Below are 18,266 nucleotides of genomic sequence, written 5' to 3'. Positions count from 1 at the left end.
GCGTCATATTAAAATGGGTAACTTTATTTCAAAGTAGAGGCAGATTGAATCTTGCTACTACCACTAGTACAGACTACACTTATTGGTGTATTAACTATGTAAAAAGCAATCTGAAATATTCAGGGGTTTTAATGGCATGGGTCATAAAGTATGCGTCTTTGCTAATTACTGCCATATATGTATACATAGGGAATTCATAGATATGATACGCGTCATATTAAAATGGGTATCTTTATTTCAAAGCAAAGACAGATTGAATCTTGCTACTACCACTAGTACAGACTACACTGATTGGTGTATTAACTGTTTAAAAAGCAACCTGAAATATTCAGGGGTTTTAATGGCATGGGTCATAAAGTATGCGTCTTTGGCTATAGATGCCATATATAGCAATGTATACATAGGGAATATACATGATACGCGTCACATTAAAATGGGTAACTTTATTTCAAAGCAGAGGCAGATTGAATCTTGCTACTACCACTAGTACAGACTACACTTATTGGTGTATTAACTGTGTAAAAAGCAATCTGAAATATTCAGGGGTTTTAATGGCATGGGTCATAAAGTATGCGTCTTTGGATATAGCTGCCATATATAACAATGTGTATCATAGGGAATTATACATGATACGCGTCATATTAAAATGGGTAATTTTATTTCAAAGCAGAGGCAGATTGAATCTTGCTACTACCACTAGTACAGACTACACTTATTGGTGTATTAACTATGCAATAAGCAATCTGAAATATTCAGGGGTTTTAATTGCATGGGTCATAAAGTATGCGTCTTTGCTAACTGCCATATATACCAATGTATACATAGGGAATTAATAGATATGATACGCGTCGTATTAAAATGGGTATCTCTATTTCAAAGCAAAGGCAGATTGAATCTTGCTACTACCACTAGTACAGACTACACTTATTGGTGTATTAACTGTGTAAAAAGCAATCTGAAATATTCAGGGGTTTTAATTGCATGGGTCATAAAGTATGCGTCTTTGGCTATAGCTGCCATATATAACAAAGTGTACATACGGAATTATACATGATACGCGTCATATTAAAATGGGTAACTTTATTTCAAAGCAGAGGCAGATTGAATCTTGCTACTACCACTAGTACAGACTACACTTATTGGTGTATTAACTATGCAATAAGCAATCTGAAATATTCAGGGGTTTTAATTGCATGGGTCATAAAGTATGCGTCTTTGCTTACTGCCATATATCAATGTATATATAGGGAATTAATAGATATGATACGCATCATATTGAAATGGGTATCTTTCAAAGCAGAGGCAGATTGAATCTTGCTACTACCACTAGTACAGACTACACTGATTGGTGTATTAACTATGTAAAAAGCAATCAGAAATATTCAGGGGTTTTAATTGCATGGGTCATAAAGTATGCGTCTTTGGCTATAGCTGCCATATATAAAGCACAATGCATATGATAAGGCGTCATATTAAAATGGGTATCTTTATTTCAAAGCAGAAGCAGATTGAATCTTGCTACTACCACTAGTACAGACTACACTTATTGGTGTATTAACTGTGTAAAAAGCAACCTGAAATATTCAGGGATTTTAATTGCATGGGTCATAAAGTATCCGTCTTTGGCTAGCTGCCATATATAGCAATAGGGAATACACATATGATACGCGTCATATTAAAATGGGTAACTTTATTTCAAAGCAGAGGCAGATTGAATCTTGCTACTACAACTAGTACAGACTACACTTATTGGTGTATTAACTGTGTAAAAAGCAACCTGAAATATAAAGGGGTTTTAATTGCATGGGTCATAAAGTATGATTCTTTGGCTGGCTGCCATATATAAGCAAAGCATGATATAAGGCGTCATATTAAAATGGGTATTTTTTATTTCAAAGCTGAGGCAGATTGAATCTTGCTACTACAACTAGTAGAGACTACACTTATTGGTGTATTAACTGTGTAAAAAGCAACCTGAAATATTCAGGGGTTTTAATTGCAAGGGTCATAAAGTATGCGTCTTTGGCTAGCTGCCATATATAACAATGTATACATAGGGATATGATACGCGTCATATTAAAATGGGTAACTTTATTTCAAAGCAGAGGCAGATTGAATCTTGCTACTACCACTAGTACAGACTACACTTATTGTTGTATTAACTGTGTAAAAAGCAACCTGAAATATTCTGGGGTTTTAATTGCATGGGTCATAAAGTATGCGTCTTTGGCTAGCTGCCATATATAGCAATGTATACATATGGAATACATGATATACGTCGCGTCATATTGAAATGGGTATTAACTTTATTTCAAAGTAGAGGCAGATTGAATCTTGCTACTACCACTAGTACAGACTACACTTATTGGTGTATTAACTATGTAAAAAGCAATCTGAAATATTCAGGGGTTTTAATGGCATGGGTCATAAAGTATGCGTCTTTGCTAATTACTGCCATATATATGTATACATAGGGAATTCATAGATATGATACGCGTCATATTAAAATGGGTATCTTTATTTCAAAGCAAAGGCAGATTGAATCTTGCTACTATCACTAGTACAGACTACACTTATTGGTGTATTAACTATGCAATAAGCAATCTGAAATATTCAGGGGTTTTAATTGCATGGGTCATAAAGTATGCGTCTTTGCTAACTGCCATATATATCAATGTATACATAGGGAATTAATAGATATGATACGCGTCATATTAAAATGTATCTTTATTTCAAAGCAAAGGCAGATTGAATCTTGCTACTACCACTAGTACAGACTACACTGACTGGTGTATTAACTGTTTAAAAAGCAACCTGAAATATTCAGGGGTTTTAATGGCATGGTTCATAAAGTATGAGTCTTAAATTTGGCTATAGCTGCCATATATCCAGGTATATAATAGTACTCCAAAAGGGTATCTGCGACTTGGAAGTGCGCCTCGTACAAACTCAAAAATGATGTCTGCGCCTGGTCGTACAACGTATCTCCGACTGGTCGTACAACGTATCTCCGATCGGTCATACAACACGAGTGCGATTGGTCTTTGCTTTCCGAAGTCCGTCATTTCCAAATACCCAAATACCCTGGTTTGGTGCGTGAATGTTTACTAGACTATAATCATACTACGATATTTCAATTTGATAAAGAATGCGATCGCATGCGATAGTTGAAGCCGTGTAAAAAAAATCAAGCGTGTTCTTTCTTCCGAATCACCATGTACCACTCTATAAATATGTCATGCGTCACATCGTGTCGTTCTAAATTCGATGAGTTCGAAAATGTCATGGATTTACAACCCACATGGTTCTTTATCGATATCTGTGTTAGATAAAAAATGACGTCAGTATTTTCCCTCGTGCTAACAGTTTATTACTGCAATCATTCAATAGACCCTTGTCTCGGTGAGAGTGTGGTATGCGAAACATGCCATCGATGTACACATGCGTTGATCGACGTACTAACGGGAGGTGGGGGCCCCGGGAGGGGTCACTTTCATTCCGCACTTCGGAGTTGTGGTCCCGTGTACACGGTGTCGGTAAGCTCCCTCTGAACTTTGTCGATAGGCAACGCAATGCTGCGACAATCGTATGAAGGACGTCGTCGGCACCGACATTTGATTCTTTCCCAGATAGCACACCTGTGGTGGGCCAACGTTGGCCCAACGAAAGTAGATCAGTTGGGCCAACGTCAGGAATTGAGGTCGGCCCAACGTTGGCTCACTGGTGGCAAGAAATAGGTTGGCACAACGTTGGCCCAACTTTGGACACTGGCAAGGTTGGCCCAACGTTGGCCCAACAGTGGCAAGAAATAGGTAGGTACAACGTTGGCCCAACTTTGGCCCAACATTGCTAATTGGTGGTAAGGTTGGCCCAACGTTGGGCCACTGTTGGCCCAATGGTGCTTCACTGCATAATGGCAAGCTGCCCACAGATCTATCAGAGATTCCATACAGGGCTGAATGTGATTCAAATACACTAAACAAGACACAAAATATTGGATTTTATCAAATATTTATTGCTAGTGTACAAGTAATGATATTACACAGTTCCCGCTTTTTTTTTCTTTTCTTTTTTTGAATATTTGGAAATATCTAAAACTTATCTTAAATGTAATTGTGTGTGGAATGTATGACATCTTGCTAACAGAGTTCAAAGTAATAAAGGCTGTAGACATGGCAGAATTTATAACAAGCGACCTATCGGTCAGAATAGCTCCGCTGTTTGTTTTTTTTATTTTATTTTTTATTTTGGTGACATGTAGAAGTGGTTCAGTTCTTCAGCTCTTTACTATGCAGTTTTGTTTTAGCGATGCAATAAAGTGGTTAGTGGTTTCATATGATGTCTCACTATAAAACACATTTTACACAGAAGTTGGTAATGTATTGTACTTTTATACCATAGTCACCATTTTATAACAAAAATCTACAGTTATGAAAAATTGCACAAAATCTCAGAAAAAAATGACTGGGAAATGCACACAAGAAAAAGAAAAAAAAGAGGATTTTGAGGTTGGCTATAAATAATTCCAGTGTCTTACAGCTTTAACCCTGGAAAATTTTAATGATGAATGAAATAAACTAGGGATCTAAAATAATTTTGAGGCAATTTGAATTTCAATTTTCTAACAAATTTACCAAGTCAACAACATTCAACTTGTACTAGTTGTAGTAGATATATATATAGGGAAGAAATGTATTAATCGCCATCTTAGTTTCCGTACGGCGACAATCCCCAAGTACCGGAAAGAGAGTCATTCTCAGCCATTGACAGGGTTCGACACTGGAGTAAAAAAGTCACTATCCCACAGGACTAGTAAAATTGATAACGTAGTAGTCCTGCAAAAAATCTGGTGGTCCTATCTTTAAGTGCTTTCGCTTGTTCACTTAGGCTCTTCATCTCTCTTAGTTTTTGCTCAACTTCTAATTCACTTTTCCAAACCCCATATTTATTTCAAACCGTGTGTTGTAATTGAACTGTCTATTTCTTTGTAGTTGTTTGTGCATCATCAACTCCTTACTGTAATTTTGTTCTCTTTTTTATGTTTTGGAGCTTCTTCTCTTTTTTGTTGCTTTCTGTGAGTAGTTTGTCTTAATTGGGGGGGGGGGTAATAAGATGTTATGTGGTTTTTTCTAGCTCATAACATTTCTGGTACACATTGATCTAACTATTGCATTTTTAAAAGACAAAAAATTACCTTCCCATGGAGCAAGTCTTTATAGTGTTGTCCTTAGTGCATATTAGAATGTATTTACAACATAAAAATAAATAAATTTGAAGGTTACCAGCAGTTACAGCAAAATTTTGTTACTAATTACATGTACAAGTCACTTCGTCTATTTTCGTGTCTATGTACTTCCGGGTTGACATAAACGTTAAACGTGATACAGTCGGCCCTATAATTACTAAGAAATGACAAAACCGTTCGCAAAATAAAGTTCAGGATTTTAATTTTTCAAACTGAATATCAATATCCACTACACATTCAATAACTGGTTTCGCGTATTTAGAAATGTGCCCCACACGGAACACGGAATCGTACCGTGTCAGTGTTACTAACTAAGTTAGCAGTTTCATTGTAGGCTGTAAGTTGTACCGGTAAAAAAAACGATCATCACATCATGTAGGAAGTACAAAAACATAGAACACGTTGTTTTCTTGCTGAATAAACTCACTGAAATAACAACACGGTCAAATCGCGTCTTCGATTTTGACAGCCACCATTGTTATGATTGAGCTTCACTTACTTCCGTTGAACGTGGCCAGTACAGTGTAGAGGCCAGCCTTACCCTTATTATACACAAATCATCGTACAACTAATTTTATTGGCTATAATATTAGCTACATTTGAAAGGTCTCACTTGATTGGCTCATCCTTCGCTATTCCCGTTTTCAAGAGACACCCCGCCAGAATAAAGTGCCACGTAGTACAGCAATGGCGCGAGATCGCCTGTTGGGCGACTTTCCCACCGGGTGTGCTTTTCGAAAACTACACAACACATGCTTTTATGACACGGAATCATAGAAAATCTACCCCGTTTCCAAACTAATCGTAATTTTATCGCGAATAGACAACCGGAGTTGGTCAAAATAGCAAATTAAAAATCAAATGAATTTTACTATGACCGTGAATTCATCATATAGCCGGTGGTTTGAATTCTGAGCTCCCTACTAATATACCTATCACAGAAAGTTACTCGACTCGCGGGATAGCGTGTACGTGTATGTCGAACCCTTGCTATACGTTACAGCAGCATAGACCCTCCTGGTTACAGTGGTAACACTCGTTCATGTTCGATTACCTTTCATAAAGAAAACACAACGAAATGGTTGAAGTGATCTTTTTTTAAATTTCTTTTCATCACAAAAACAAAATCTGTGTGATCAAAAGTGTTGTAAACTAAACCAGAAAGAATTATCGGACTGGCTAAACTTCCCGCTGAACTGGAGTAAGGTCCAAGCCTCGATAGTACGTGAGCAAATCGTCTCAAACTCATGAAACTAGCGATACAACTTTCAAAATATAACTTGACATGTCTTCATTTGTTAGAGTTATACAATTCAAGACGGGTTTTCACTCGAAAGAAACAATTCTGTGAATAATGACATTCTGAACACAGCGATTTCTCGGACGATGTTAACACTGTAACGTACGGCTGGCAACGACTTGCTTCCGGGTTAGTCTCTCGTACATCCGGGTACTTGAGATTGTCGCCGTACGGAACTACCACATCGGCAATTTTGACGCTGTAATTTTGCCACCAATATTGATCGTACAAAAACAAAACTCCATAAATGAACCACCCACAAAGTACTTTCCCTTTCAAAATGTGGTAATTTTAGAAAGAGTATTATCGTTTTTATTGACGACTGACTCTGTCAAAAATCGTCCCATACACTTCAGTTCACAGGCATTCAAACTTGATCATGAGGGAGGTGCATATACTGGAATGAACCATTCTGTAGGAGGGGTGGATGGAGAATTGGATTTGAAGTTTACAACCCTTTTTCGAACAAATATTTGTCATTTGGGCGCACAATGCGTAGAATTAAGACTATAGCACATATTACATTGCTTGTTTGACGTCAATAGTGTCTTTTGAAAAGTTGCACTTTACCTAAAGTCTCGCGGAGTGATTTCCAATATGGCGTCGGTCATTATACTCATTAACATATTCATTTTTTTTTCAAATTTCAAAAAAAAAATCATAAAAAATAGAAGAGAAGACGTGCTGACTTGAAATTAACAAATCTAAGTAAGGTACCCTCTGTGCATCAACACACCACATATCAAAGCAATCTGATTTAAAGTTTATGAGGAGTTGATGAAAATGTCATTTTTGGAAAAAAAATCATAAAAAATTGAAAATGGCACAGATCAACTTGGCATGAACAAATCTGAATAGCCTCCCCCAGGGAACATGCACACCAAATATCGAAGAATTCCGACTGTCACTTTCGGAGTAGATAGTGAAGATATAAAAGTTTGACGGACACCTATGATTCACTCTACTCTCTATACCTCAATACCCACCTATACCTAAAGCTACGCTTTCAGCTTTCGCTGACAGCGGAGCTAATAAAATGGTTGCCCTATGGACAATGTCTCCTCACACCAACTTTGAATGCTAAAAATACCACCAATGGTGTTGTAGCACAACTGTACAATGTACTGTTTTGAAAATATTTATTCGCATGGTGAGCATGCTAGGTATACATGTTCATTTGGTGAATCACACTTTCTTGACCCCAAAGACTGTATTATATATGTAGCACAGAATGAACCTGTTTAATCATAGAGAGTATTTTTAAAACAGTGTTTCCAAGCAACCTTAAACAGAGGGTAATCTTCATGCAATTGACATTGACATGTGAAGTAGCCCATAAAAGATTTTAATGATTTTATTGCATCTATAAAACTATAACTTTTCATTTTGCATGAGTTTCACACCCAGAATCACATTTGTTGATGCAAAATGCACATCTGTGATGCAATCATCATGTTTTTGAAGAAAATCTGCAAGAATAACACTTTCAGAAACATCTCCCCAAGTTTCAGTCTCATTGACCAAGTTCTTTTTGAGATATAAGTTTTTGACCAAAAATGAACATTTTTCCACCTAATTTGCATATCACTCATGAAATCATAGTATGCTTAGTATTTCTTTGTCTATACACCCACAGATGCATCCCTGTTAAATTTCAGCCCAATCTGCTGAGTAGTTTTGGAATTATAGCGTTTTGACCAAAAAGACACATTTTTAGCCCTAATTTGCATATTACTGAGGGAATCATCATGTCATGAACAAATCTTAATTTACTCACCCCTAAGAATGTCCCCACCAAATTTCATGCCAATCTGCCTTGTAGTTTTGGAGTTTAAGTTTTTTGACCAAAAATCACATTTTTTGACCCAAAACCCATATCTGTGATACTATCATTTTCATTTGAACAATTTCCCAACTAGATACCAGAAGTAACATGACCACCAAATATCAAAGCCATCGGTCCAGCAGTTTTTGACTTTAAGTTGTTTACACACACACACACAGACATACAGACACTTTGCCATCCCTATAGCACTACTGAACCTCAGTTCAGTTGTGCTAAAAATCACTCTTGTTCATCATCACTTGAGTCAAGGTTCAGGTTAAGAGCCTTGAACTTCCTTGCTTGCTCTCTATCTCTTTCTGCAAATAAAGAAGTAAAATTTTAGGCAGTCATGTTTTGTTGATTTTAAATCATAGGTGTTTTCTCAGACTCCAGCATGTGAGTCAAAATTAAGTCATTTACACAAGTAAACTGCCAGATACTGAAAAAAGATAAAATTATTACCAATATTTTTAACTGTTACAGTATATCTTCATGGCTGACAAGGTAAAAATTAAATGTTTCTATGTCAAACACTTCACGAGACCTTCAATTATAGTTTCAATAGTAAAACATGAATTTCCTGAAAGCAGGGACAACATTTTGGAGGCTGGTTTCAACACACTTCATCTTTCACAGTTACAACTTACAAAGTAACAAGTCAACTGATTGGAAAAATATATATGCACCATAAAGAAATGAGTATTTTGAAGTCAGGCTGACATCTGTGATCTTGATTTAGTTCACTGAGGTCATGAATATTTGATATGACACTATAATTGTACCTTTTTGCTTTTCTGCCCTCTTTTTTCGACCCCATCCCGGTCGCTGGCATACTTCAGCCAGTTTTTGATGGCTGCCTCACAGTCAGCCTCCTTTACATTAGACTGTTGGGCTGCATCTGGAATGGCAAATGTTGCATGAGATTTCGATTCATTACTGATTTTTTTTTTTTTTTTTTATTTCTTTGATCCCTGGCTAGTGCCACTTTTTTGAGACATATCATAATTTGGATGGTATAATTTTTATGAATATCACTCTAAAAGCTTTTGTCAAATTATTTGGCACCATGAGAGAATATAGAAGTCCATCACTTGTGCCTCTTACAATCCTGGGGTTAATTAGGATTATTTATAATGTACTGCATTACTCTGGTATACTCATTTCATTACCTTGGTTAATAAACTAATAAAGTAAAACTGAATATCAATGTGAGCAGCACTGTGAAAAATAAATAATAATACAGAATTCGCCTTGCAGAGACATTATCCCTCTGTTAGGATACATGCAAAATCTTAATTGAGAAATTACCTTTGATAATTGTTGCAATACTCAGTTGTGAAAGGGCGTGTTTTTTTAGTTTCCCTTTTCCCAGCCAGTTGTAGATCGTGGATAATGATTGAGAGAACATGGCCACCATTATCCTCTCCACCACATCCTTGGAAGAAACACCTCCCAAGGTACTGAGATGGCGTACCTGGAATATATAATTGATAGAGTGTACAGGAAACATATAAGTAGCAGAAGACTTTAACCATGTTATCATGTTATCATAACACTGCAGGGTTGCAGAAGACTTTAACCATGTTATCATAACATTGCAGGGTTAAGTTTTATGTTGGAAATACCCCAGTATATAATTTTTTTCATTTATTTGTTGATTTATATATTTATTTTTATAGCAGTACGGTGATAAAGAGGTCCATTCATTTATTCAAAAAATGCAAGACAATATATATATATATATACTTAATTTAGTCCCAGACAAGAGGGGGGGGGGGTTTAGGGCTGGGGTAAAAGATAAGCCGACATAAACTATTTTGAATGTGAATGGTTCAACCGACTTTAGGACGTCCTCGGTGTTTGACTTCAGCATAGAAGCACTGAACACGCACACACAATCCATTCTGTATCATTCAATTTCTACGTCCCTAAAGTAACCCCTTCCTACCATACCCTACGGTGTTGTCCACTCCAAAGGGCACTTTCATGAACATCGATATTAAGTATGTGTTCTTTTCGACTGTTCTCCATGGTCGTCTTGATCTATTCTGTATAATTTGTTCATTATTTTCTTCACTTGAGTTTCTAAGTTTATTAAAATGGCCCTGGTTTACAAAGTTCAACCTTCTTGAGCAACAAATGTAGGAATGGTAGAAAGAGAGAGAATATGGCTTGTTTGATGGTTTGAGTGGAGTGAGGGCACTTTGGCTTTGGATCAAAAGCCTTACCACCTTTCGTGTATGAACCCGAACTAACTCCAAGCCGTGATTTGTTTTGGCTTAACAGATTAATCCTTATGTCGGCCCTGGGCCACTTTGGTTTTGAGTGTGAACGAGGTATAAGTAAAAAACAAAAACCCAGAGTACGACTACGTTCACACTCAAATCCAAAAGTGGCCCAAGGCCGACATAAGGATTAGCCTGATAAGCCAAAAAATGTTACGACTCGACTTACATTCATGAAAGGTTTTTGCGTTTGACCCGACCTAACATTCCAAAGTCATAGCACCCTCATTCCAACGTAATGGCGGCCGTCGGACAACCACAAGCAAGGTTGTTCTCTCTCTTTCTTTTATTCTTACGCTTTTTACACTCAAGAAGGTCGAACTCTGTTAAACAGGTCATTTCGCTAGATTCAGAAACTTCAGTGAAGAAAATGACGGACAGATTACATTAAACAGGTCAAGACGAGCGCCATATCAACGACAAAGGAGGAGAACAGTTGAAACAAACACATAACCTTGTGGATGTTCATGAACGTGCCTTCAACCATAACAGTGAATCGCACCCTTTCGAGTTGACAATGCAGCAGGGTCTGGTGGGAAGAGGTAGCTTTAGCAACTTGGAATGACTTTTAAGTTGGGTTTAGGTCAGGTTAACCATGCACACTCAACTTATGTTATGTCGACTTAACTTTAAGTCGGTTTGAGACCGGGCCTAAACCCACCCTTTGTCTGGGACTAAATTAAGCCCTGGGCTGACATAGTGCGTTCACATTAGAAATGTTTAAGTTGACTTAAAGTTAAGTAGGCCCGACACCGGTTTAACTGCCTAAGTGTGAACGTAGTATACACCTACCACCAAAGCAAGATATCTATAGTTAACTTGATAAACACTGCAAAGCACAGCAGGTATAAAAGGGGAAATATTTACATTACTTGGTATGACAGATAAGCACACATACCACACACACTTTTGCCAGTGCAGATAAAATTCTATGATATCCCACGCCCAAGAACCATGGCTTCCACCAATTATGGGAATTCCAATAATGGTTACATGATAATAATTTAGATGCACATAGTATGTGGCAACAACACAGAAAGCAGTCTTCTTAAAGTTAAGCACAATGATCCTAAGTACAATACCTGGAACCCTTAACCAAGATACATACCTAGTATATCACTTAAAAAACCTTCTGAAAGGAATTCAGGAGTCCTTTAATTATAGTGATAGACAGTCTGGATCATTAGGGATTTGAAGCCTTTTGATCAAAACATGTTTAATAGTCACGTAAAAATTAAAAAGAAAAGTTAACATTAAAAATCTTAAGCAGTTCTAAACAAGTTTTCATTGGAATAAATTTCTGCCCAATCTGATTAAAATCCGATGTGGTGAAAGCGGCTAGATGTACTTATTTACCTCTATTCATCGTGTTGTGTCGTTTGTTTTGTTCGGAGTGATCGCCGCCTTCCCACATCTGAACCGGTGTAATCTACAATCCCGTTTAAATCTCGCGCTTTTGAATAGCCAATTAGGACGAGTGTTACGTTGGCAGCTTCAAACACTGGAGAAATTGATGGATGTTTTGCAAACAGCAGGACACCACTTCCCATTAAAGGCCATTCCAAAGATTAGATCGGATGAAGTAACCATTTTCACTGGGTCGCAACATTGCAATTCAAATTGTAAAACATTTAACTGTCTCTGCAAAACATAGTTTCAACTAGAAATTGTATTTACCAGTTCTCATGCTTTTTAGCCTTCAAGTTGTTTATGTCGAGTCTATATATTCGCATGCTTCCGTAATTTATACAATTCGATTTTGACTGTGACATCGCACCGCGACAGTGACGAACACGTTGACCACGCCTTTGACATAAATGTTTCAACTATCATCTACAAACATCTACAAATCCGTTTGGAATTACTAAACTATTGCTGAATAATTATTTCAGGCGACCGAACTTTTGATTTTCACGTTAATAGAAGGATTGAATCAACATCAGTAGAACGAGGTCACTTCACGTCATGTCAAACATGTGACATCTCATCGGTAATTTCCGGATTTACATTCGTATTAGTTTCACGTTATACCCCAACATGGCCTAACTTAGAACCTTCGTGTAGGTGGATTTTGGCAACGTCCTCCCCACATAGACTATTCAAATCAATTATCATGAATGTACGTCCTTTAAAAGTTGCGACTACGATTGAACAATCGGCTCTGATTATGTGCACGTACCTACTGTGCCTTCGTTAACTTTCGTTGACAGACAAGATCACATGACATTATAATTACCTACGTATACGTAGTGGAGTGCCGTATTTATATTTGTGTACTATGAATCGCATCGTGTCTAAACAGCTACCCGTCTAGTCTAGAATTTGGCATTAGGTAATCCTAAAACTTAAAGCTATATAGGACGTTTTAAAAACCAAGAGTTGTCGTACAAGTAAATCCTAGTTGCACGAAATTGGTTGACACGTGCGTTCGTCACGTACCATCATTTATAGTTGTGATGACCGAACAAACAGAAAAACAGTCTCTTGAATTCAGGAACTTCTGTTTAGGTGTGGGTGAATAATAAAATCATGTTTTCGTAGCATTCATGTGGTTGTTTTTGTCATTCATTAATTGTACACCACTCCCTTGTCAGCTGGGTTACTTGGCCATACGGTTATTTTAGAACAACATGCATCTCACTCCGTGTATTATGTCGGCAAAGTTTCTGACTGTCATTTTCAAGAGTAGTAAAATAGCATTGCCTCTTTTGATTCCATCTTACATATTCTTAGTATGAATTAAATATCCCTGTAGGCTGTAGTGATTTTGACGCACGCGAAAAACGACAATCTTACCCCCCCCCCCCCTTCAAGGAATTACGTTTGTATAATAAAATAAAATGTATGAAAACCATGTATAATAAAATAAGTAGTTGACTCGCTCATACACACATGGTGCCATTTCCTTCAAGTCGAAAGTCTACCTCAGGATCAAATACACATGATGCTACAAAGAGTAACTACGGCCCGGCTGGGTGCCTACTAAAGGCTTCACTGTGTATATGACAAGAATCCCCCTGCCTGTTAGACTAAACATGATAACTTTAATTTGACGATGCGTCGGTGGTGGCAACTGTATCTCTAAATGATTTTGAAAGAAACGTGCTGATTGGTTGAAAAATCCTTACAATATTGTCCACGTTCAACGGGATTCTAGATTACACCGGTTCAGATGTGGGAAGGCGGCGATCACTCCGAACAAAACAAACGACACAACACGATGAATAGAGGTAAATAAGTACATCTAGCCGCTTTCACCACATCGGATTTTAATCAGATTGATTTCTGCCCTGCTAATACATTCAATAACCTATGCTCTTACATTAAGAGCATTAAGACAGTAACGCAATATCTAATATTTTTATCTCCATTCTAACTTAAGCTGTAAATCTGTTTCTGAAAATTATCCCTGAAAACTAAATGATCCAAAATGTTCAAATGCATCAACTTACTAGTCGCTTTGATTTTTCTTTATCTTGGAGGGTCTCCTCCACAGCAGTCACATCGGCTTCTGATTCCATCGGAAGACGGAAGTCCTCACTGATGTCAATGTCTACATTGACCTATTGCTGCTGCCTCACCTTAAGGGACTTTAGCAGCAGAGTATTCTGCTTGACCTGCTGCCTAATCTCACTGAGCACCAGCAGTACTGTTTTCAAAGTTCTACAAGGAAAATATTTTAAGTTACACCACCTTAATCAAAATATATCAGGTTATATCATCTACGGCCAAAAAAGATCACTTAGCCTTGTTAAAGGTTATTAAGGATATACATGTAGACTACAACTAATAAGAACTGCAGACTGTTATGGTTCAGTTGAAAATAAAAACATGTTATACCCAATAAACTATATATTATCTTGAAGCTTTGGATCTCCTCTATTCACTTCTGTATTGAATATGTTTAATTAAAAAGTGAAAGTGGTCAGTGTGAATGGGAGAAAATCAAAGGTGGTCGAATATCTTATCATCTTTTATTTACACAATACAAAGAGCACCTGAAAATGAAACATATACCACTCAATTAATGCTGCCCAGGCCCAAAAAACCGTGTCTCTGATTTTTGTTTACACTCTCCGTTTTTACTGTACATCATTTTAGTCCAGACACCCAATGTAAACAAACTTGTTTTTATCATAGCTTATCAACCAGGTCAGTAAAACAAAATCCCAGACACAGTCTTGGGGGCAGTGGCAGGCCAGATCGAAATTATTTTCACGAGTGATGTGGTTCCTTCACTCGTGAAAATAATTTCGATCTGGCCTGCCTGCCACTTGGAGGCTGTGGGGTTCTGTCATATTCTTTACATTGAAAACTCCAAATAAAAGTCTTGAGGCAGCAGATTTATGAAGGGATGGGCCAGGACAATACACAAAGGATGAATTTAGTCTGGTCTTTCATTATCTTTTCTTAATGTTAAACCTTTTTGCAGCTGCAGACCTTGTTTGTGCCTCAAGAGCTCCCTGTAATGTGGCAGATAGTTTTGCAATAGCAAATTTGTAAAGAGAAATGGTAAGGGGTTGGTTACTGGACCAGTTGAGAATAAAATTTCTCAATATGCTGATGATACTAATTTTCCTATTCAACCTACACTTGGTTCATTTAATGCTTTGATTGATATTCTAGACAAGTTTTCTTCGATCTCAGGGCTAAAGCCTAATTATAAAAAGTGTAAAGTATTGCGTGTTGGTTCATTAAAGTATAGTAATTTCAAAATAAATACAACACATCCCCTAGAATGGACTGATGGGGCAGTAGATGTCTTGGGTGTACATATCCCTGTTGATTTATCACATTTAATCGATGTAAATTTTTACTCTCGGCTTGAAAAGGCGAGGAAAATATTGCAGCCATGGTAGGGCCGGGGTCTAACCCTATACGAGAAAGTGTCTCTCATAAAATCTTTGGTTGTTTCACAGTTTACATATTTGTTTGTCTCTTCCATCTCCAACGCTTAATTTTTTTTAAAGATTACAACTCCTTGGTTTTTAAATTTCTTTGGGAAGGTAAGCGAGAATGGATAAGGAGAAATAGTATATATAAAGAGTACGAAAATGGCGGTCTTAATCTGACTAACCTTGAAGTTTTTAATAAATCTTTGAAAGCTTCATGGTTCCTTAGAATTATAAAAAATGATAGTTTATTTTGTAGTAAATGGTATAACTCAATTCTTGATGAGATTGGAGACCCCTTTTTAAAGTATGCTAATCTTGACAGCCAAGACTAAAATACCCTTAACCGTGTCCACTCAGTTTTTTTAAAGGAAATTATTTTATCATGGCTGCAATATAATCATACATCTGTTAATAACTTTAGAGACATTTGTTGTCAATTGATTTGTAACAATTCTTATATAAGAGTTCACGATAGTCCTATTTTGTGGAAGAATTTTTTGACTAATGGTGTTGTTTTTATCAATGATATTTTAGACACTGATGGGAAGCTGTATTCATATGAGAATTTTTCTAGAATCTATGGCATTATTTGTACTCAAATTGAATATAATCAATTAATATCAGCTATACCCTTACCATGGAAACAATTATTTAAAAGAGACAATGGTGGAAAATTATTGGTATGTACACCTGTTTTTCGTAATAGAAAGTGCCTAACGCTTGAGAAAACAAGTCTTTGTCAAAGACATAGCCCCCCTCAAAAACAATTTGCTGTAGTAGCAAGAAGGGATCTTGTTGCTACTATTGAAATGGAAGGTATTGTTTGAACATGAAATAAAGTTACAGATTTAAATGTTAGAGTACTTTGAAATTTAGTTGCATGCAAATTGTAATGCATGAGGAATGATGTATAGAAAACACAAGTATGATATGTGTGTGTGAGTGTTAAAAGAGAGGAGCAAAGATAATTGATAGAATAAGTTTGCTATAACAATATGAGATCTGCATAGCAATATACATGTGTACACGTACACTTGGACAAGTCTGTGGTTTTTTGACGTTGAAGATGAAGGTCAAAGTCAAAATTCAATGTGTCATTAGAAAGGTCATCATTCATAACATGGGTGAAGAAAGATGAATGGGGTCTGGGTCTGTATCTGTTAAGCCTCAAGCTGTGCGCATCTCTCTGTAGTTGGTCTGATCGTAGCTTCATCTCGAAAATATGGGTGCCATTTCGATGTTGTCGCGACCATTGTGAAATAAAGTGACGTGCATATGCAGATTACAGCATCTGACATCTGTACCTGCATGGTTTGGTTGAAATTGCCTTATGCATATGTACTTAGGCAATACTATGGCTATTTGACCTTGGAGATAAGGGTCAAGGTCAAAGGTCAATGTGTCATTAGAAATGTCATCATTGATAAAATGGGTGAAGACATATGAATGGGGTCTGTATCTGTTAGGCTTCAAATGTTAATAGGCAAAATGTGAATATTTCTGACAAATATGGCTGTCATTTCGCTGTTGTCGCGACCATTGTGAAATGAAGTGACGTGCATATGCGGCCTATAGTATCTGACATTTGTACCTGGTTTGGTTGAAATTGCCTTATTCATATTAAAGATATGGCTGCACATGGACGGAAGCACGCACGCACACACGGACGGACGGGACCCAACGTAGTAGCGCTCGTCGGACTTTGTCCGAGGGGGGGGGGGGGGGCTAATTAACAGAGATATATACAAATATTTTTTGTACACACAAACTCCAGATGATATCCCTGTACATATTGTTTGCTATTGGCATGACATATTAGATGAAATTTTTCCTTTGAACAATTTATTTATAATGTTATACAAAATAACAATTTGCACTAAGCTGCGTAGTTTTCAATATCGATTGATAATGAAGATTTTGCCGGTGAATAAGTTGTTATTCTCTTGGGGGCTGACTGGTTCCTCTGTGTGTTCATTTTGCAAAGAAACTGAAGAAGATTATTTTCATTTCTTTTGGGATTGTCGTTATGTTGCTTCATTTTGGAAGTCTCTAAGAGAATGGTTTCACTCGATAACGAAAAATATTTGCCTATCAATGCCATATATTGTATTCTGGGTGATCCCCAAAAAGATGCTGACATACTTACAAATTTCTTTACTTATTAGGTCGATATTTTATATTTAGGTGTAAATATTCTGATAAGCTACTTCATATTTCTGTTTTTAGGTTATATGTTAAACAAATTTTCAATATCGAAAACAAATAGCTATATCAACTGATAAATTACAAAAACATTTGAAGAAATCGGACAATTTTCATAATATTTTTGAAGTGTAGGGTGATTACTTTTCCTGTGATGTGTATTCTTTTCTTTGTGCTGTACTTTTTGTGTTGTGTACTGAAAATAAATAAAAATTAAAAAAGAAGAAGAAGAGAAATGATAAATTATTGATGGAGTTTTATTATACTGAGCTAAAAGATACCCACCACCTAAATGCATAAACATCATATTGCTGCAGTATTTATACATAGCAAGTATTAAATGTAACTAATAATTGTAATCTTACTTACCTTTCTGTTGAATCTGTTGGATATTGATCTTGTCCAAAGCCATCATTCAGCCTCTCATCCATATCAAGAGTCCTGTCAATTGAAAGTTTTTTTATTGTTTAGTTGTAGGATTTTTTTTCATAAGACATTTCTGTTCATATACAAG

The 18,266-nt window shown here is 36.7% G+C and overlaps 1 protein-coding gene across 1 annotated transcript in view; it reads right to left on the bottom strand.

Annotated features, from left to right (window-relative positions):
- Positions 1-15,055: 15,055 nt before the first annotated feature.
- Positions 15,056-18,266, bottom strand: part of LOC144450369 (indolethylamine N-methyltransferase-like) — a 16,294-nt gene continuing 13,083 nt past the window's right edge. The window contains exons 6-8 of the mRNA XM_078140973.1: positions 18,122-18,193; positions 17,897-17,948; positions 15,056-15,118 (exon numbers count right to left, since the gene is read on the bottom strand). Coding sequence (XP_077997099.1) covers positions 15,056-15,118; positions 17,897-17,948; positions 18,122-18,193 — 187 coding nt within the window. The remainder of the gene's footprint in view (positions 15,119-17,896; positions 17,949-18,121; positions 18,194-18,266) is intronic.

This window comes from Glandiceps talaboti, chromosome 19 (assembly GCF_964340395.1).
Source record: "Glandiceps talaboti chromosome 19, keGlaTala1.1, whole genome shotgun sequence".
Lineage (NCBI taxonomy): Eukaryota > Metazoa > Hemichordata > Enteropneusta > Spengelidae > Glandiceps > Glandiceps talaboti.
This window is presented reverse-complemented; position numbering and strand designations above follow the sequence as displayed.